Source organism: Siphateles boraxobius, unplaced genomic scaffold (genome assembly GCF_051911475.1).
Source record: "Siphateles boraxobius isolate OS27281-9 unplaced genomic scaffold, OSU_SipBor_1 143, whole genome shotgun sequence".
Classification (NCBI taxonomy): Eukaryota; Metazoa; Chordata; class Actinopteri; order Cypriniformes; family Leuciscidae; genus Siphateles; species Siphateles boraxobius.
Window position 1 is genome coordinate 935,881 of NW_027508748.1, and position 21,620 is coordinate 957,500.

At 42.3% G+C, this 21,620-nt stretch overlaps 2 protein-coding genes and 1 pseudogene across 2 annotated transcripts in view; 1 reads left to right on the top strand and 2 right to left on the bottom strand.

Moving 5' to 3' along the window:
- Window positions 1-6,535: 6,535 nt before the first annotated feature.
- On the top strand, window positions 6,536-7,225 carry LOC143738323 (NAD(P)(+)--arginine ADP-ribosyltransferase 2-like; annotated as a pseudogene).
- A 515-nt stretch (window positions 7,226-7,740) lies between these two features.
- On the bottom strand, window positions 7,741-12,775 carry psma6l (proteasome 20S subunit alpha 6, like). The gene is made up of 7 exons (XM_077230431.1): window positions 12,543-12,775; window positions 11,801-11,895; window positions 11,315-11,396; window positions 10,457-10,612; window positions 10,205-10,383; window positions 8,673-8,767; window positions 7,741-8,002 (listed from the first exon to the last, which is right to left on the bottom strand). Exons 1-7 carry the CDS (start codon window positions 12,616-12,618, stop codon window positions 7,945-7,947), a joined length of 741 nt encoding a protein of 246 aa, XP_077086546.1. The 5' UTR covers window positions 12,619-12,775; the 3' UTR covers window positions 7,741-7,944.
- Window positions 12,776-13,117: 342 nt separating this feature from the next.
- LOC143738318 (uncharacterized) overlaps window positions 13,118-21,620 on the bottom strand; it is a 10,689-nt gene continuing 2,186 nt past the window's right edge. The window contains exons 4-6 of the mRNA XM_077230430.1: window positions 20,984-21,052; window positions 17,716-18,281; window positions 13,118-15,822 (exon numbers count right to left, since the gene is read on the bottom strand). Of these exons, the coding sequence (XP_077086545.1) occupies window positions 15,754-15,822; window positions 17,716-18,281; window positions 20,984-21,052 (704 nt within the window). The 3' untranslated portion in view covers window positions 13,118-15,753. The remainder of the gene's footprint in view (window positions 15,823-17,715; window positions 18,282-20,983; window positions 21,053-21,620) is intronic.

Genomic DNA, 21,620 nt, shown 5'->3' on the forward strand with positions numbered 1-21,620 from the left:
GAGGATACAACTCTGAGAAGAGGATCTTATTGCCAGTGGTTTTCACGAGAGAGTTTATTCCGGCGAACAGGCTGCATATCCCAACTTCAGAAACAGCTCTAAAATGGCCTCATCTGGAACAATTGGCGGACAAGATTCCACCTCCATTAGATTGCAAAATAGCCCTTTTGATCGGTTATAACTGTCAACAAGCCCTTCTTCCCAAGGAGATCTTGTCTGGGGATGAAAATCAGCCATATGCACAACGAACTGACCTCGGCTGGAGTATTGTCGGCTGCTCGTACCCGGCAAGTGATTTCTGTGATGCGATAGGAATCAGTCACAGAGCCTTAGTGCGACAAGTGATGCCAGCAGTAAAGCCATCTGTTGATCTGAAGAGAGAAGTGCATTTTGTGTGCAGAACCCATGTGAAGGAAATCATTCCAACAGATGTAATCAAGGCACTTGAACTCGACTTCACCGAGCACAGTGCAGATGATAACTCAGTTTCTCAGGAAGACATCCTCTTCTTATGCAAGGCAAGAGAAGGCATAAGGCAGAAGGAAGATGGCCACTATGAACTTCCACTTCCTTTCAAGACAGACAAACCTAGTCTCCCAGATAATAAACAGTCTGCAGTTCATAGACTCATCTCATTGGAGCGACGAATGAGGAGAGACAAACAGTATCACAAAGATTATGTTGATTTCATGAATGATATTTTGAAATGAAAAGCTCATGAAAGCTTTTATGTCGACGATGGCTTAACCAGCGTGTGGTCACTTCCCGAAGCTGTACATCTTGTGAAGGAGGCAAGAGCCTTATGCAAAACAGCAAATCTTCGGCTACACAAATTTGTGTCAAATAATAAAGAAGTGATTGCCACAATACCGCCCGAAGAATGTGCAGAAACTAAAGATCTAGACATGGCTTTTGGAGAATTTCACATTGAGCGAGCACTTGGAGTTCAGTGGTGCGTCGAAGCAGATGAATTCCAATTCAGGGTTGTAGTCAAGAAAAGTCTACTTACAGGGAGAGGAGTTCTCTCAACAGTAGCCTCTGTTTACGACCCACTAGGATTTGTTGCCCCTTTCCTAGTAGTCGGCAAACAGATACTTCAGGCACTATGTAGAGAAAAGTCGAGTTGGGACGAAGATCTTCCCGAGCACATTCTGCCACAATGGGAGTCATGGCTTAGAGACCTGCCTGCATTGGCAGTCCTGAAGATCCCAAGAAGTTGCCATCCAACGAACTTCGACAAGGTTCTTCTGCACGAACTTCACAATTTTTCAGATGCAAGTTTCAGTGGTTACGGTGCATGTTCATATCTCTTCGTAAGTGAAACAGGGCAGGTCAGTTGCTCACTCGTCATGGGGAAAGCGAGAGTAGCCCCTACCAAGTTAACGACTATCCCAAGGCTTGAACTGTCGTCAGCTGTGACTTCAGTCCGTAACGGTGATGTCATCAGAATGGAACTTGAAGTTGAAAACCTGCAAGAGTATTACTGGACCGATTCGATGGTGGTCCTTGGCTATGTGAATAACGATGCCAAGAGATTTCACACGTTTGTTGCCAACCGAATTCAACGCATAAAATCCAGTACATACCCTGAGCAATGGCGCCATGTCAGCTCCGAAAACAACCCTGCTGACCACGCCTCACGAGGTCTGAGTGCCATTCAGCTGAAAGAGTCTAACTGGCTAAAGGGACCCGACTTTCTGTGGCAGAGGAATCTCCCACACAAAGAGGAAACGATGGGAGAAATAGAAAGGACTGACCCGGAGCTTCGGAAAACCCACGTTTGCACAGTTAAGACAAAGGAAGTGAATTCAATGGTGAACCGTTTTACTAAATTTTCCGACTGGTCCAGAGCAGTGAGAGCTGTCGCCAGGCTTAAGAGATGCATCAGAGAATTCAAGACAGTTCAGCCAAAAATGAATAATGCAACTAGTCTTGAAGAAAGAAAGGAAGCTGAAATAGCCATTGTCAAGCTGGTGCAAAAGGACGCCTTCGCTGAAGATATCCAAAGGATTAAGCTCCAGAAAGAAGGTACCTTGAACAACCACAACAGTTTGCGTAAGTTAAATGCCTTCTTGGACAAGAATGGTGTCCTCAGGGTAGGAGGACGGCTATCTAAATCATCCTTGCATCATGACGTTAAGCAACCCGTAATACTTCCGAAGAAATCTCACGTGTCAGCCTTGCTCGTTAAACATCATCATGAGCGTGTCCACCACCAAGGAAGAGGCATAACCATGAATGAGTTGCGCGCAAACGGAGTATGGATCTTGGGATGTGGAAACGTGGTCTCTTCACACATCTACAAGTGTGTAAAATGTAGAAGATACAGAAGAGTTACTGAGGTTCAACAAATGGCCGATCTACCGGAAGAGAGAACAGAGACATCCCCTCCCTTTACATTTAGTGGTATAGATTGTTTCGGCCCCTTCATCGTAAAGGAAGGAAGAAAGGAATTAAAACGATATGGATTGTTGTTTACCTGCTTGTGCTCTAGAGCCGTACACATAGAGACGCTTGACGATCTGACCACAGACGCTTTCATGAATGCACTTCGAGTGTTCATAGCCATCAGAGGACCTGTACGCCAATTAAGATGTGATCAGGGAACAAATTTCATGGGCGCTAGAAGAGAGTTTGCTGAGTTGATCAAAGGGATGGATCAAGAACGTCTGCGAGCAATCAGTTGTGAATTTGTAGTGAATGTTCCCTCAGCGAGTCACATGGGCGGAGTCTGGGAGCGCCAGATTCGAACGATCCGAAGTATCCTGAATGCCATGCTCGACAAGTCTGCAAGTCGACTTGATACTACAACTCTGAGAACATTTCTTTACGAGACAATGGCCATAATCAACAGCAGACCGCTGAGCGTTGAACATCTTCACGATCCTACCGGTCCAGAACCCCTCACTCCTAATCACATACTAACCATGAAATCTGCAATTATCTTGCCACCTCCGGGACAGTTCGGCAAAGAAGACCTCTATCTGCGTAAAAGGTGGAGAAGAGTGCAGTTCTTGGCCAATGAATTTTGGCAAAGATGGAAACGTGAATATCTGTTGAATCTCCAACAACGTCAAAAATGGCAAAAAACATCTCGAAATTCAAAGGTAGACGACATTGTGATTCTACAAGATGACAGCACTCGAAGAAACGAATGGAAGCTTGCAATTTTTATTTTTTTAGATGCACTGCATTACACTCATGCAATCATGAGTGCGATGAGATGACTAAACGTCTGTGAAGAGACGACTCAACCCCGGCGATATGTTATGCCCTAAATTAATACATGATTAACTAACTGCATTTTACTATGTACATTTCTGAAATGCACTTTCTGTAAAGCTGCTTTGAAACAATATGTATTGTGAAAAGCGCTATACAAATAAATTTGAATTGAATTGAATCACGTGTCAATGGATTTATAATGTCCGTATAACTTATTTTATGTCCATTATTATTTTTTACACTCTCAGAGAATGGTGTAAAGTCTATTCTAAACATATAATGTAATAATCTAAAAGCCAAGGCATATTTACTTTCACTCATTTACTTCACCTTCACCTTCACCTTTACTTCACCTTTCACCAATTGACCTAAAGCAAATATGATCCATGTGTCCCAGTGCACTGAAATATTTTATGAAAGTACTTACTATTTTGATGTTAGTTCTTCATATATATATATATATATATATATAGATAGATATATATATAGTTATATATAATGTGTTTTCCTTCACGGCACAGCCTGAAAAACACTTCCAGTTGAACTGAACTTTGAGTATGTAAAGAGTATGTAGTCTAACAGGTTTTTCTGGATTCGGCACATGACCTACTCTGACTGGAGAGAGAAAATAAACCACAGAACAGCACCATCAGTCCCTGAAAATCACATGAATCCTGCGGAAAATGTCTTATGTTCTCAAAACATGAATAAGCATCTACGCTAATATTAGACTCTCTGTCTATCCCAAGGTTTACCGCAGTCCGCCAGATCCAGCCCGTATCCAGATCTAATGAAGGACCTGCGCCCTTTCCCTTTCCAAAACATACATATACTCTGTAAAATACAGAATAAGATTAAGTGAGATCCCCTGGAGTAAGATGATTTTTTAATGCTTGAAGAAACACAAAATATACCAAACAAACCTCAAAAAGACAAATCTTAATACAATTCCAAGAAGTCCAAATAGCAGCAAACAGAATAAATAAACAGCATAAACCTAAAGAAACGTAAAGAAAAAAAATGTAAATTCATAAATAGAATATTAAACAAGGGGGTTATCATCAATAAATACCTTCAGAAGATTACATAATTTTTAACCTAGCATACCCATAATATATCAACTTATATCAATTATAATTCAAATCATGTAAAATGTCAGGCTGTATAAATTGGTCAGCCGGGAACATTTCCCATAACCCCTGATGTACTCGTTACGTCATAAAAAGAATGGCATCTACGCTATTAGTCTCTTTGTTTATCCCGAGGTTTACCACTGTACGCCGGATAATGCGCCTGATCACATATTCTTAAAAATGACTAAACACATAATATGCATGTGCACGCGTCACCGGTTTCACATGTAACGCCCCCTACCTGTCCATCTGGTGACTAAATAGGGAACTCCCCAAATTCATTAACTATATGCCTAGAGATGTTGTAGTTAGGCCCCTCTATTGTCACTACATGAAGTAAGTTTATTGTATAAAAATAGAATAATAATCTATACTTTCATATTATGAAGTTACTCAGAATTAAATCTTAATTTAAGATCTTAATCTAGTCCCTTAACTGATAAAGTTAGAAAAACCCTCCTGAAAAAACCAACACTCTGGTAAGAGTGCAAGACAAATAAATTATTTAATGAAAATGAATGATCAATGTTAAATGGCTCAATAAATGAATTTAAACATGTAACTGGTTCACACAATCACATTCAAAGACAACAAAAACACAGTTTAAGCCCCGAAAGGCAATCTCTCAGATACCAGTACTAATAAAACCAGGATTCAGAAAAAATAAAATCAGTATATAGGATACCGATAAACTCAGTTAAATACACATATGAAATACCTCACAACTTATAACGAACACACACTGAGAGTAAACGTTACAGTTTAGTGCACTGAGAAAGGCTATATTCAGAGGTGTCAAGTCCAGGTTCAGAAAGCAAAATTCCTCCTCAGTATTTTGTTCCAATCACCTGGATTTGCTAATTAGCACAGTTTTTCAGCCAGGAGATAGAACTAATTTGTGAAATCAGCTGGATGAGTTAATGGTTGGAATAAACATATGGCAGGACTTTTACTTTCTGACCCCTGGAATTGACACCCCTGGCTATATGCAACAATATTCACTGCAGTGGGCCCTCACACACACACCAGTCATTCACTCAAACCCACCCCGTAGCAGGTCTGAAACGTGGCTTGTGATCGTGGTGGCCGTGAAAATGACAAATGGCCCCTTCACGCTCCTGAGCACAAAACAAATACCTCCAATTCCACTGGAAACGATGCAGCGATGCAGCGATCCTCCCGATCCTGAAGTAGGCCTCGTGCAGCTCCTCGTCCTCTCGATCGCTCGTTGACCGAACGAAACGCTCCTCCCACATCGCCAGAGGAACCCCAAATAACTTGGGTAACTGGGGCGCTATCTGGTCCTCAATAGCCGCGTTTCCACTGCCGGGCCAGGGCCGAGCCATGCTAGTGCGTGCCAGGGCCAGTCGCGTTTCCACTGTCACTTCCGGGGCTTGATCGGGGCTTACTCTGGGCCAACGGACAGGATTTCTGGCCCGTCGAATACCTTGGGCCAAAGCGGGCCAGCTCGGGCTAGAGGCGTGGGCAAGGTAAAAGGTGGAGTTTATCAGTGTTAGGGAAAGTTATGGTCTGTGGCAAAGCCGGCAAGATGCACATTTCACTTTTTTATATCGCGCAAAATAATCGCTGCTCGAAATGGAGAATCGCCTGTACTGGTCTGTCGAAGATACCAAAGCTCTTCTGAGCATTTGGGCAGAAGAAAGGGTACAACGTCAATTTGACGGCGTGTGAAGAAACGAGGACGTTATAAAATACATCGTTGGTGAATTTTCTGAGCTAAGCATTCAGCGAGCAACGCTTCAAGTTCAGGAAAAAATAAAAAAGTTGCGGGCGCAGTATTGTACAAGGCAATTAAAACGCACAATGGACAAAGCGGAGCAATGTATGGACAAACAGTATTTTCAGGTAAGTTTAGATGCCAAAGTACAAGGTCAAGGTTATTGTGCAAATCTATGCACATATTCCTATGGAAGTGATATAAATGTAGTATTGTGTAACTTTGTCTTTCAGCATCTGTTCTTCACTAGATCATCTGAGGGATTTGACTGAATCAAGATGCTGCCGATCATTGAAGCTCTTCTCGTTTTAGCTGCTCTGGGACAGGTAAGCTTGTGATCTAGTATGAATATTACAGACATAAATACTGATGATGTGATCATTATGATTCCTTTTGCTGCAGGATCACAGAGCTGCTGTTGCAGGACTAAACTTTGGATATGGCACTGAATTCAGTTGATGACTATTATGACAGCTGTAGAGAGAAAATGGCAAAAAAGGTGGAGAAAGAATATCTAGAGAAGGAATTCTGTTACTCTGAATTTAAAAATGCTAGGAAAGAAGGTATAAAGAATGCATCACATGATAAATCAATTGCCATACATGTGTACACTAACACAGATAAGACATTTGAAATGTATCATAAATTTAATAATGACACTCGTAATGGAAAACAAAAATACACAGCCAGGACATACCAATGGCATTCACTTCAGTTTCTATTAACAGAAGCGATACAGATTCTGAGGAAAAAACTAAATAAATGCTTTAATACCTTTCGTGGCATAAAGCTTGCATTTAATGGGTCTACTAATACAAGCATTCGTTTCGGCTCATTTACATCCTCCTCTCTTGATCGTAACTTAGCAAAGCGTTTCAGTGCTGATGTGACAAAATATTCTAGGCTTCCTTATGAGAAAGAAGTGCTGATTCCTCTTTATGAAATGTTTACAGTCACTGATATCAAGACAAGACCAGTTCAGAAAGATATCTGGTGTGACACTGTATTCACTTTGAAAAACAATGGAACAAGAAGTGTCCTGAACTGTACTCTATTCAAGAACCAACCAAGACCATAGCAAAGTACTATGGTGTGCGCTGAATAAAGTGCTTTGAATTTCTAGTGTGACACTGTATTACTTTGAAAAGCTCAAAAAAAATAAGTGACCTGAATTGTACCATGTCATCCAACAGTGGAAAACAAGTTGCTTTCTTGAACACTGTTCTAATTTTAACATTATTTTGTTGTGTTAACATGTAGATACTGTATGTTTCTTGTTATTGAACACTGATTGTGTGTTTTTTTGAATTACAGCATTTGTCTGATTGTACGATTAGTCGGTTCACAAGGTAAACATCAGAAAATGCTTGTGCTTTTTGTTTTTATTCAACTTCTGACAACCAAATAAAACTTTCAAAGCATATTCTTTTCTCTCATTGTTCTCTTTGATCGACAAAACATTTTGTGTTTGCATGTTATGGTGGGAACATAAATCAGTGAACAACTGGGAGCTTTGCCAACTGGAAAAATGAGTCACAATCAGTGAATAAATGACGCCACCAGCTGGAGAAAGAGGAAAGCACACAATAAAAGAAATAAATGTCATATTTTAAAGCAGAAATTAAATGTTACTCAATGAGGCTGTTTTAGACGGACAAAATTATGTTTATTTGAGAATTATTTGACTGTCCACTGGTTTATAGACAGTTTGTCATTCACCAGGTAACAGACACCAAATACAATCTGTATCAAATTCAGTGTAAAACTATGAGCTGAGAAATGATGAGCAAACGTCAGATAAAAGCGCTTCATTTCAGTGGATTTTATAAAAACGTGGAAACCTGCCGGTTATTCTCTCTCCGAGATCGCTATCAGATGTCCCTCGATCTCTTTTTCTGACAGAGTCCTGAAAGACACAGACAGATGTTCTCTATGAGGGTGTATCTGTGCCAAAAAGACTGCTTTCAACTGTATGCGTTTACATTTATTTCTTTAGCAGACACCTTTATCGACTTACAAATGGGTTAAATGAGTAACTGCGTACTTGATAAAAAGTATATGTTTATGCTGTCTTTTTCAGTCATTTTTGGAAGGCTTTTGCAAAAATTATAGCATTCTGTTTTTGTGGAGACTGCTTTTTTCCCCACCATCTTTCCAAAACAAATTACTATTATGACAAAACACGAGGATGAAACAAAAGAACCCTATATTCATTCACACTTATAGAACAGACATATAATAAGAGCAGTCCTCATTGGATAAAAGTGTCTGCTAAATGCATAAATGAATGAAAATAAATGCATCTGAAAGTTTTAGAAAACTCATTAGAAAACTCATTATTGAAATCTAAATGTTGTGTTTGTTTAGCTGGATATCTGTTAAATGAATTACAGCACAGAAACTTATAAAGCATAAAACATGACAAATAAAACAGCAACAAAAGTAGACACAAATTAATTGAACAAAGAAGTTGACATTTTTGGCACAAATGTAACGCCATATTTCTGCTTAAACTACATCATATGTTGTCTCTGAGAATGTTTGCTGTCAGACACTCATTCTTTCTCTCTCCGTACCTGAATTTAGGGCTTTCTTTGGTCACAACAGCCACTTCCAGCTCAGTGCTTTTGAAGTCCATGGAAAGCACAGAAGACAAACACGAGATCGCCATCTAGAGGACAGGAGGCAAACATGAGTGTTACAATATTCAGTCAACACTGCTGACAAACAGAACAACACAAAACATTTTAGCATATTATATTAGCATACAGGGACTAAAACTAACTTTTTTTGCCACAACTGCCAAAGGCCGGTGAGTTCAGAAAATGTACATGCCATAAATGTTTATTACGAGCCATGAATCTGTTTTTGCAAAAACAAAATTTTAGATACCAGTGAAAATTCACAATTCCCTTTTCCTATTTCGATATGGAACGCTTTGACCAGGATAGCTCTCACGAAGTCAATAGAAGAAAGAGTTTAGAGGCGTAAAGGCTGTATCACGCACATTTAATGGCAGGTAACAGGCAACGCAATCCTCTCACACATTTGAGATTACTCTTTCAGCGTCACAAAATAAAACTAGTGAAACAAAAGTATATAAAGATGTAGAGCATCTACGGTGGATCACACTCAACTCAACAGCGTCATCACGCATAGCGCACGTCATGAATGGGGCACTTAAAGGGGCACACCACACAATAATGTGATGCATGTAAATAAACAGTTTCGTTCGTTACAGATACCACAGCTAAAACTACTAGCCTTGCTAAATTTAAAACATTACTAAAGACAAGTACAGTCATTAATAAAATAAGAACAAATAATCAAATTACAAGCAAAAGCACAAATACATATAATATAACAAAAGATCCAAATGAAACAAGCTTTGCTTACTATGATACGGGCGTTTTTACATAATTTTGTGTGAATTCGCCCGTACAAGCGCAAGACGTGAAAGACTTCAATTCAGTATTAGCGCGCTGTCTGAGACGCGGGTTTTCGGAGAGGTTTTCGCGGGTTTTTGGATGTTTGTGTTCATGGAACTTCTTGACCTGCAAACGTCCAGTAATAATGTAGGGAACTAACCATTATACATAAATCAGGTAACAGTTCATGTTTTATTTACATATACGATTTAGTTTTAATCCAAATAACACGAGCGGAGTGAACGATCAGCAATCAAGATCATTCAACAGAAGTGCGCTCTCTCTCTCTCTCTGTTAACGTTAATAATAAGCTACATGCCTCAATTTTACTTTCTTTGCCATTAACATGGACTGAACTAGGCGTTACTATATTTCGTTTAAAATCACACTAATAAGATACATTTATTTCATAGACACCCTTCTTTTTTTATCCCCATTATACCCTCTGTTGTCAGTGTTTCTTTGTCTGGACACACACACTGTACACACATACTGCCTGGTATCGGTTGTTGGTATCCGAGCATTTTTACGAGTACATGAGTTCAGTATCGGCCGATACCGAGCATCCCTATTCAAAATTCATGTATAACTTTGATGAAAGGTTTTGATCCACTTCAAATGTTGATTCAGATATTTTCCAGTGAAGCATTATTCTGTCACTATGTAAACGTGTCACACACCTCTACGGTCCTGTCCACCGTCAGCTCAGGCTGTTTCTTCAGCTTCTTCTCCAGGAAACTGTTGGCCTCCGTGTGTTTGGTCCCGACGCTCGTGGCCCTGAACCCGCAGAAATACCCGGCCGGGTCGCATTTGTAGAGCACGGGTCCCATCAGCGGGTCCATGGCGATCAGCATCATGCCTGAATCACAGACAGCGTCACAAACACTGCAAAGCGAGCGATCATCTGAGTCTGTGCGGAGGAACACACTCACAGCAGCCGAGTGGCCTCATCTCTGCGTTCTGTGTGTAAACCTGCGAGAGATCCGCCATGCGCCGGCACAACATGTCCGCCGTGATGTCGTAACCGAACTTATACTTCCACTCGCCGGCCTCCACACGAGCACGATGAACCTGAGAACGGCTGTCAGCTACACACACACACACACACACACTTTAATAATGGACCTGCAACATCAACACTGTTATTGAACTGAATAATGACACTGTTGTAAATGACACTGTTCTTCTGTAAATAAGCTTTGCAACAATAGTAATGAAGCCATCCAAAATGCACAAAATTGGAATATGGCCTAAATTATTTTGTGAATAAAGCAGCGTTTTCATCCCATGTGTTCAAGAGAACAAAATCACTTCCTAGCAATAAACGCTGTTCATGTTCTCTAGCGTTCGGATGCTGGTGTTCGGGAACACACTTGTGTGTGTGAGACGCTCCTGGAGGGAATTAAACACAATCATTCTGATCAGACTTTGACTTTCAGAAACACCGAACCAACATTTGAGATGCTGCGACGCCATTGGTCCACTGATTACTCCAGTTATCCAATCACAGCTGACGCTGAGCCAAAGTCACATGAGGTTTGCGGGATTTATTCTGTAAATGTGTTTCTGCGTAGTTTATCTTGACGTTGCCATCCAGCGTTTATTTTACCAAATGGCAGAATAATTTATAGCAGAATGAGAATTTGTCTCGTATTTGATGAAGCTTGCATCATAGTTATTTTCACTGTGAAACTGCTTTTAAACAATCTGTGTTGTATAAAGCGCTACAGAAATAAAGTGACTTGACATCATGTGATGCTAGTATAATATGTGAGAGAGGAGACACACACCGTAATGTCCAGTCATGACGCATCCAATCCGTGGAGTGAGACGGAACATGTTTGTCATTGTCGACGCATCTAGGAGTGAGTCCTGCACACAGAGAGTCTGTTAAATACACACACACACTCTCTCTCTTTCTCTATTTCTCTCTCTCACACAGACACACAGACACACACACACACACACTCTCTCTCTCTCTCTCTCTCTCTCTCTCTCTCTCTCTCTCTCTCTCTCTCTCTCTCTCTCTCTCACTCTCTCATACACACACAAACACACACTCTTTCTCTCTCTCTCACACACACACACACACACACACACACACACACACACACACACACACACACACTGAGCTCAGCGTAATTTAAGAGCATCTCTGCAGGTTTAGAAAGACTCAGAGATGCTTTGAGACGCTTGAAGTTTGTCCAGGAGTAAACCAGCCCTTGCAGACTGAAATAAGACTCTCTCATCACTGATCTTCAGGTGTGTGTTTTTACCGCAACTTTCTTCTGTGTGACGACCACAGCACAGTCCGTCCCTCTGATGCCCACCGTGGTCAGGCCGCTCTGAGTGATGGCTTTGAAGGCATATTCTGTCCAACACATTCAACATCACATAAACACAACATGCAGCAGACTACACTGTTAACAGGGAACGTTCTCAGAAGTTTAGCTAAAGATCTTGCAAAGTTATGAACAATCGTTATTCTATAACGTTAATAGAATGTTCGTTCAACGTTATCTCTTTACTGACGTTCCAAAACATTTATAAATCGATGATGGAACGTGTTTTCATGAATAAATTTAGTTCGTCTAACGATTTTTTATATGTTACTACTTCAGAACGTTCAGAGAACATTCAAAGAATAACGTTCCAATGATGTTTGAAAAATGGATTGTCTTAAACTCAGAAAAACTTTCATAACTGGGAACGTTAGCAAACATTCCTAGAACATGTTTTTGTTGGTTTGGAGAGGCTGATCTATAATATATTATCATTGACAAATGAAGATGAAGTCTGATATGAGTCTTGGATCTACTTTAGTGTCGAAAAAAAATAACATTTGGTCATGCCTAAAATCGTTTGATTACACATGCATTCCGTACAATTATTAATTCATTAATCTGTCACCAATAGTCCAAAAAGCTGCATTAGTGCAGTTAAAACGAGCTGAAAGCATCAATAATAGATTAATACTTGACAAAAACCGGAGTAATGGATTATGAAATGGTGGCTTACCGACTTGATACAATCGGCCCTCAGGTGAGAATATGGTGATGTGTCGATCAAATCCAGCGTTTGTACCTCGAGACATCCTTATAAACACACTTTAGTGGCTTTAGCAGCTCAATCCGTCAAATTCAAGATCCTGCAGGTCGAAATGTGTTGAGAAGTGCGTCGAGTTGAGAGTGAATAAGCGATTTAAGACTTTCACTTTCTCTTTCATTCAGTCGCGTCATTGAACTCGACGAGGAGGAACATGAACAGAACACACACACCTGAAACTCACACACACACACTCTCTCTCTCTCAAACACACACACACTTACTAAAACTGGTAAGTGTTTTATGATATTTATTTCTATTTAAATGACTATTTAGCTAGTTTAGACTGAATCTTAAAGAGTCGTTTAGGATTTGGTTCAAACTAAACGATTCAGTCACAGAATCTATGCCGTGGTTGCCATGGTGAAGGAGCTGTGGGAGGAGCTTGCACTGGCGCTGTTTGGAGATGATTTTATTTTTTGACATCAACACTGAATACAGTTACAAACAATATTGACATTCACCAAAGAAAGACTCTGAGGCAGCTATGCGTTCAGTCAACAGCTCTTTATTAAACCATATCAATTCAAATAATAAAGACACAGAACTACTATACTTTCGATTGTATTGTGTATGTTCTGCTACTCTTCGGTTACATTCAAAATTAGATTCATTCTGCGGTCAACACTTCATGTTTTTATCAAACATACAGGACTTTAGCTCCTCTTTCTCTTATTGCTGGTTTCTGTGGAAGCTTAAAAAATAATAAAGGTAATTGCGACTTTATACTTCACAATTCTGACAAATTTGCCAGTCAGAATAGTAAGATAAAAAGTTGCATTTACTGTTTTTATTTTTTATTCCGTGGTGGAAACAAGCTTCCATGAGTTTCTTTCCTCTCAAATCAGTTAAATATTATCAATCACAACAATGTGTGTGGGCGGAGTCTGTGATCAGACCCTCTCTCATTGGCTGCTTAAAAAAAGTGCAACATGCAGGCAAAGAACACTGGCACTTTCTGTCCAACACTCACTCAACGACCGACTCACTCAACGACCGACCGACTCACTCACTGACCGACCGACTCACTCACTGACCGACCGACCGACCGACTCACTCACTCACCGACCGACTCACTCACCGACCGACTCACTCACCGACCCACTCACTCACCGACTCACTCACTCACCGACTCACTCACTCCCCGACCGACTCACTCACTCACCGACCGACTCACTCACCGACCGACTCACTCACCGACCGTCTCACTCACTCACTCCCCGACCGTCTCACTCACTCACTCCCCGACCGTCTCACTCACTCACTCCCCGACCGACTCGCTCACCGACCGACTCGCTCACCGACCTACTCGCTCGCTCACCCACCGACCCGCTCACCCACCGACCGACTCGCTCACCCACCGACCGACTCGCTCAACGACCGACCGACTCGCTCAACGACCGACCCGCTCACTCACCCACCGACCGACTCGCTCACTCACCGACCGACCGACTCGCTCACTCACCGACCGACCGACTCGCTCACTCACCGACCGACCGACTCGCTCACTCACCGACCGACCGACTCGCTCACTCACCGACCGACCGACTCGCTCACTCACCGACCGACCGACTCGCTCACTCACCGACCGACTCGCTCACTCACCGACTCGCTCGCTCACCGACCGACTCGCTCGCTCACCGACCGACTCGCTCGCTCACCGACCGACTCGCTCGCTCACCGACCGACTCCCTCGCTCACCGACCGACTCCCTCGCTCACCGACCGACTCCCTCGCTCACCGACCGACTCGCTCGCTCACCGACCGACTCGCTCGCTCACCGACCGACTCGCTCGCTCACCGACCGACTCGCTCGCTCACCGACCGACTCTCTCGCTCACCGACCGACTCGCTCGCTCACCGACCCACTCGCTCGCTCACCGACCCACTCGCTCGCTCACCGACCGACTCGCTCGCTCACCGACCGACTCGCTCGCTCACCGACCGACTCGCTCGCTCACCGACCGACTCGCTCGCTCACCGACCGACTCGCTCGCTCACCGACCGACTCTCTCGCTCACCGACCGACTCACTCACCGACCGACTCACTCACTCACCGACCCACTCACTCACTCACCGACCCACTCACTCACTCACCGACCCACTCACTCACTCACCGACCCACTCACTCACTCACTCACCGACCCACTCACTCACTCACCGACCGACTCACTCACTCACCGACCGACTCACTCACTCACCGACCGACTCACTCACTCACCGACCGACTCACTCTTTCACCGACCGACTCACTCTTTCACCGACCGACTCACTCTTTCACCGACCGACTCACTCTTTCACCGACCGACTCACTCTTTCACCGACCGACTCACTCTTTCACCGACCGACTCACTCTTTCACCGACCGACTCACTCTTTCACCGACCGACTCACTCACTCACCCAACGATTCACTTACTCACCGACGACTCACTCACCAACCGAGTCACTCACTCACCGACCGACTCACTCACCGACCGATTCACTGACCGACTCACTCACTCACGATTGTTCACGGCAACTTGTCTTATTAATCAAACACTGTGATATCCTGAATATTACGAGATCAACAGGAAGTGGCTGGTGTTCTGATCCCAGAACAGTCTCAGTGTGTCATAACAGTTTTCAGCCATGTTCACATCAGCGTATAAAACACAGGATAATGTTTCTGAGATTACATATATATATATATATATATATATAAAATATATACACAGTAACAGTCAAGAGCACAAATCACATTATTACTTCATATGTGCACATTTGTCTTATTATATAGAGTTAATTGTACCACTCACTGAAGTATTGCATTACAATATAGATATGAATGTTTAAATATTCAAATGACAAATATGAATATTCATGTGTGATGGTTTAAGGGCGTGTCTTGTGATGCATGACTGGAGTGAATAAGCACTAAACAGTGTCAATTGGATCAAAGTATCGCTCGTCCAGTTGTGCGTTTTAGTTTGATTTCGTCTGATGGGAATTACATTTCTGAATGTCTGCAGTAAAACAGTGAAGCCTGACGAAAGTACCGCCTCTATGAGGTTACATAAATTAAGTGTTATTAGGAGTGTTTCATTTTATTATAATGACTTCATATATTTATGTCTGTGTGTTTTTTTAACCCCTCTGAAGTTCGTGTAGTTGCGCTGCAACATTCCTCAACTCAGCTTCGATCTCCAGCAGCTCCTGAACGAGACAGAGAGTTCATAAATTAAGCACACGTCACTTCATCAAGCTCATCTATAATCTGATGCACTCAATAAATTATGACAAAATAAACTTTTAGTGGAAAAACACAGCAGTGCTTCTAATCTGGGCGACCGGGGCCCGTGAAGGACCTCAAGATGACCTAAAAGTATTTTAATGATTATTAATAGATTAAAATTATCAAACTCTAATCTACACTAAAATAAAAGTTATTGTTTAATATATATATATATATATATATATATATATATATATATATATATATATAATCTTAATAATATATATATATATATATATTATATATATAATCTTTAGTGTAGATTATAACATTGTTTATATATATATATATATATATATATATATATATATATATATATAAATAATATTAAATAACTCTTTAATAACTTTGTTTTAAATGAAAGAAGATACCGTTCTTGAAACTTTTGAAAAAAAAAAATTTGAAGAAAAAAAAAAAAAAATCACAAACCGAATCATGGTTATTTATTATATAGTACTCCCACTAACGATATTTCACTAACATTTAAGAGCAATCATTTTAATATGTATGTCTGTCTTGATTTTTATGGCATTTGCTGTGAATCGAGTCGCTGAAAACATCAGCGTGTAAAAACGAACACAGTGCTGCGCTTCACTCTGTCTGAACACAGCGCATATATATATTCATTTAATCAGAGGTGGACAAAGTGCACAACTTCCTTACTTGCGTAAAAGTAAAATACTACTGGTCAAATATTACTCCGTTACAGGTAAAAGTTGTAAAGACCGATTTTTATTTAAGTAAAAGTACCGAAGTACTAGTTTTTAAAAGTACTTAAATTTCAAAAGTAAAAAGAAAACGTCAATGCATTTTTTTGTTATTGTTGTATGTAATACTTATAGTAAAGTATGCCTCTGAATCTATGCCTGCCTATCCTCATATCAATATCACATTTATTTCTAGAACACAGTTCCAGTAATGCCCTGCAAAAAATGATTTTCTTACCTAGATATTTGGACTGGAAACGAGACAAAAATACTAAGAATTCTTAAATCAAGATGCATTTACTAAAGTAGTAAAAGGCCATAAGATATTATGTCTTGTTTTCTAGGGAAATAAATAAAAATTAAGAGAGTTGTTGATTAAAAAAAAGCAAAATTATCTACCAATAATTCAAACAGAAACAAGATTATTTTTCTTACACCATTGGTAGATAATTTTGCTTAATTTAAGCAAAAACTCACTTAATTTCTATTTATTTCCCTAGAAAACAAGACTTAATATCTTATAGCCTTTTACTACTTTAGTTTTAGGCATCTTGTTTTAAGAATTTTTAGATATTTAATACTAATACAAAAATACGAAGTAAGAAAAGCATTTTTTGCAGTGTGGGATTGAATGTGAGATTGAATAAGTGCACTCAATAACGTCCACAATGGTTTCGGACACCCAAATGACTGTCCCTTCAAATAGTGCCCTGACGTCATTTCCAACCAAAATCCAACGTCTGTTTGACAATTTGTCTTCGTCAATTTAACGTCGGGTTCTGACGTCAATCCCCCTGACTGACGTTACTACTTTCTACTCAAGGACCTTGACCGAAATGTAGTGGAGTAAAAAGTACGAAATTTGTCTTTCAAATGTAGTTAAGTTAAAGTAAAGTTTACAGAAAAAAAGAATCCTCAAGTAAAGTACAGATACTCAAAAAGTGTACTTAACTACAGTACTCAGGTAAATGTAGTTTGTTACTGTCCACCTCTGCATTTAATTAACTCTGCTGTTGTGTTTTGAAAAGCCGTATTATGATTTTGGTTTTATTCTGGTGCATCTAGTGAAGCTGTGATTGATAGACATCAGCAACAACAGAAACACACCTCATCTTCATCATCCTCCTCATGCTGTCGTTCCTCCTCTTCTTCCTCTCCGTCTCTCTCGAACTGTAGCGTAGCTTCATCGCTGGCGTTCTCCATCTCCCGCTTCTGCTCCTTTACCTCCGTCTCTGGACTCTCCTCCTCCTGCACGCGCTCCATCTTCCTCATCAGCTCCTGCAGCTCCTCCTGCTTCTCCTCCTCCTCCTTCTGTTTGCTCCAGCCGGCGGTGTCGTTCTTCTGCTCCACCCGCAGCTGCTTCAGCTCCTTCTCCACCTTCTCTTTCTCCAGCTTCAGCTCCAGCTCGTTCTTCCTGTGGTCCTCCTCGCTCTTTGTGCGCTTCTTCTCCAGCTGTTTCTTCTTCAGCTCCTTCAGCAGCTCCTCCAGCTCCTCGTCTTGTTTCCTCTGGATCTCCGTCGCCCTGATCTCCTCCTGCAGCAGCTCATCCAGGTCTCGCTCATTCTTCGTCGCTCCCTCCTCATCTTCATCCTCATCATCCTCCTCCTCCTCCCATGTGTCATTGAGCTCATAATCGTCTCTCTCGCGAGAGTATTTGCTCTCTCTATCTTTCTCTACAGGAAAAACAGACACATGTATCAGATAACTCACTGACAGCCTGACTCACTGACTGACTGACTGACTCACTGACTGACTCACTGACTGACTCACTGACTGACTCACTGACTGACTCACTGACTGACTCACCGATCGACTGACTCACCGATCGACCGACTCACCGACCGACCGACTCACCGACCGACCGACTGACCGACCGACCGACTGACCGACTCACCGACCGACCGACTCACCGACCGACCGACTCACCGACGAACCGACCGACCGACCGACCGACTCACCGACCGACCGACTCACCGACTTACTGACCCACCGACTGACTCACTCACCGACTGACTCACTCACCGACTGACTGACTCACTCACTGACTGACTCACCGACTTACTGACCCACCGACTGACTCACTCACCGACTGACTCACTCACCGACTGACTGACTCACTCACTGACTGACTCACTCACTGACTGACTCACTCACTGACTGACTCACTCACCGACTGACTGACTCACTCACCGACTGACTGACTCACTCACCGACTGACTGACTCACTCACCGACTGACTGACTCACTCACCGACCGACTCACCGACCGACCGACTCACCGACCGACCGACTCACCGACTGACCGACTCACCGACTGACCGACTGACTGACTCACCGACTGACTACCCACCGACTGACTGACCCACCGAGTGACTGACTCACTCACTTGATGACTGATTCACTCACTGACTGACTCACTCACTGACCGACTCACTCACTGACCGACTCACTCACTGACCGACTCGCTGACCGACTCGCTGACCGACTCGCTGACCGACTCGCTGACCGACTCGCTGACCGACTCGCTGACCGACTCGCTGACCGACTCGCTGACCGACCGACTCACCGACCGACCCACCGACCGACCGACTCACCGACCGACCGACTCGCTGACCGACTCGCTGACCGACTCGCTGACCGACTCGCTGACCGACCGACTCACCGACCGACCCACCGACCGACCGACTCACCGACCGACCGACTCACCGACCGACCGACTCACCGACCGACCGACTAATCGACTGACCAACTCACCGACTCACCGCCTTACTGAACCACCGACTGACTCACTCACCGACTGACTCACTCACCGACTGACTCACTCACCGACTGACTCACTCACCGACTGACTCACTCACCGACTGACTGACTCACCGACTGACTGACTCACTCACTGACTGACTCACTCACTGACTGACTCACTCACTGACTGACTCACTCACTGACTGACTCACTCACCGACTAACTGACTCACTCACCGACTGACTGACTCACTCACCGACCGACTCACTCACTCACCGACCGACTCACTCACTCACCGACCGACTCACCGACCGACTCACCGACTGACCGACTCACCGACTGACCGACTCACCGACTGACCGACTGACCGACTGACCGACTCACCGACTCACCGACTGACTGACTCACTCACTGACTGACTGATTCACTCACTGACTGACTCACTCACTCACTGACTGACTCACTCACTCACTGACTGACTCACTCACTCACTGACTGACTCACTCACTGACTGACTCACTCACTCACTGACTGACTCACTCACTCACTGACTCACTCACTCACTCACTGACTGACTCACTGACTGACTCACTCACTCACTGACTCACTCACTCACTGACTGACTCACTCACTCACTCACTGACTCACTCACTCACTGACTGACTCACTCACTCACTGACTCACTCACTCACTGACTGACTCACTCACTCACTCACTGACTCACTCACTCACTGACTGACTCACTCACTCACTGACTGACTCACTCACTCACTCACTCAGTTTTTCCACTGATGAATGATAAAAATATTGACAGCCAATCAGAACACACTTTAAAGAGCTTGAGCATTTAAAGTGACAGACTGAATTTAATTGAGGTGAATAATGACTCTTATCTTCAGTAGAGCTGAGTCTTCGAATTCATGCACATCTTGCCGTTTCCATCCTGCCCTTGTTTATGCAATTTGCTTAAAAATAGGTGTATGTAAGCATAGCTACTGACAGTTATTGAACTGAACTGAATCAACAATGAACTGAACCAATCTGAGTAATGTCACTGTTGTCTTTTTAGAACTGCTTTACAGCAGAATGTGAATTTGTCTAATATTTAATGAGATTCTGTTATTTTCATGTTATTAAGGACCTTATGACTGATTTAAAGTCCCCCTGTGGTGTAAATCCAGCTTTTAATGTTGTTTATATGTCTCTGTGGTGTAATGTTTAATAGGCTTTAAGACAAACCATGTGTAAATTCATAAGTCGACAGCATTGCTGAGTATTTTCTGCTTAAAACTGCAGTGAACCAAAGACAGTCTCAAAAACACGCTTTGAAATCGCTGGTGTTTCTGACGTCACAAACTACCTTGTAACCAATCAGATCAACGTGTGATCGTCAACAAGTGGATCTCTGAGTGAGTGAGTGAGTGGAGGTGGGGCTCATTTGCATATTCATAGAACCGCACATACATAATGAGGCAAGGGTGTTACATTCAAGCTATTAGGCCTAAGGCATGAAGAAATCTTTTTCAAGAAAAAACTTTTTAATGTCATTTTGTTGATCAAAGATGAGTTTTAAGAGAATACAGGGGGACTTTCAAAAAAAAAGTTGATAGTTTTGACAGGAGTGTTTTACTGACCGTGTTCTGCGAGCTCCTGTAATTCTCTCAGCAGACCCTCGTGTCTCTCTTGAGCGTTCAGAGCGTCGTCTGTGAACAAAACCAGCACAGAATCACTGCTGACAGCTTCAGAGGATGCATCCGATTCACAGTTCAGTCAAACATGATCAATCTGTCAGCATTTACTACTCTCATATCACTCAAACCTGTGATACAAAAGAAGAAATTTTGAAGAATGTCTTTGAGTGCGTTTTTGTCTATACTGAGTCAATGTTGTCCAATGTTATTTAGTTCCGAACCGTTCTTCAAAAGATCTTCTTTTACGTTCAACAGTAGAAAGAAAGTCATTCAGGTTCGTATGGAAGCTTGTTCCCGCCACGGTTTAAAACTATTTAAAAGATACTTGCAACTTTTTATCTTGCAATTCGGACTTCATAACTTGCAATTGCGAGAAAAAGTGTTGTGAGAATAAAAGTCGAAATTAACATTTTTATTTAGTTGTGGAAACAAGCTTCCATATGTTTCAACACAGTTCTGTTATAAAAAAATAATAATAGACAATTAAAACAAACTACATCCAGGAACCAAATACTGACATTTGGTTATATCCTTACGCTTGTGCATAACCTATAATGTTCGTATGGAAAATTGTTTCCAC

Bases quoted from the DNA above. Each gene is read 5' to 3' on its own strand.
- psma6l (XM_077230431.1), bottom strand. From the start codon at position 12,618: ATGTCTCGAGGTACAAACGCTGGATTTGATCGACACATCACCATATTC. The intron at 11,397-11,800 runs GTAAAAACACAC...CTCTGTGTGCAG, and splicing joins TCACACAGAAGAAAGTTGCG to GACTCACTCCTAGATGCGTC. The intron at 8,003-8,672 runs GTACGGAGAGAG...TGTGTCTTTCAG, and splicing joins AAAGAAAGCCCTAAATTCAG to GACTCTGTCAGAAAAAGAGA.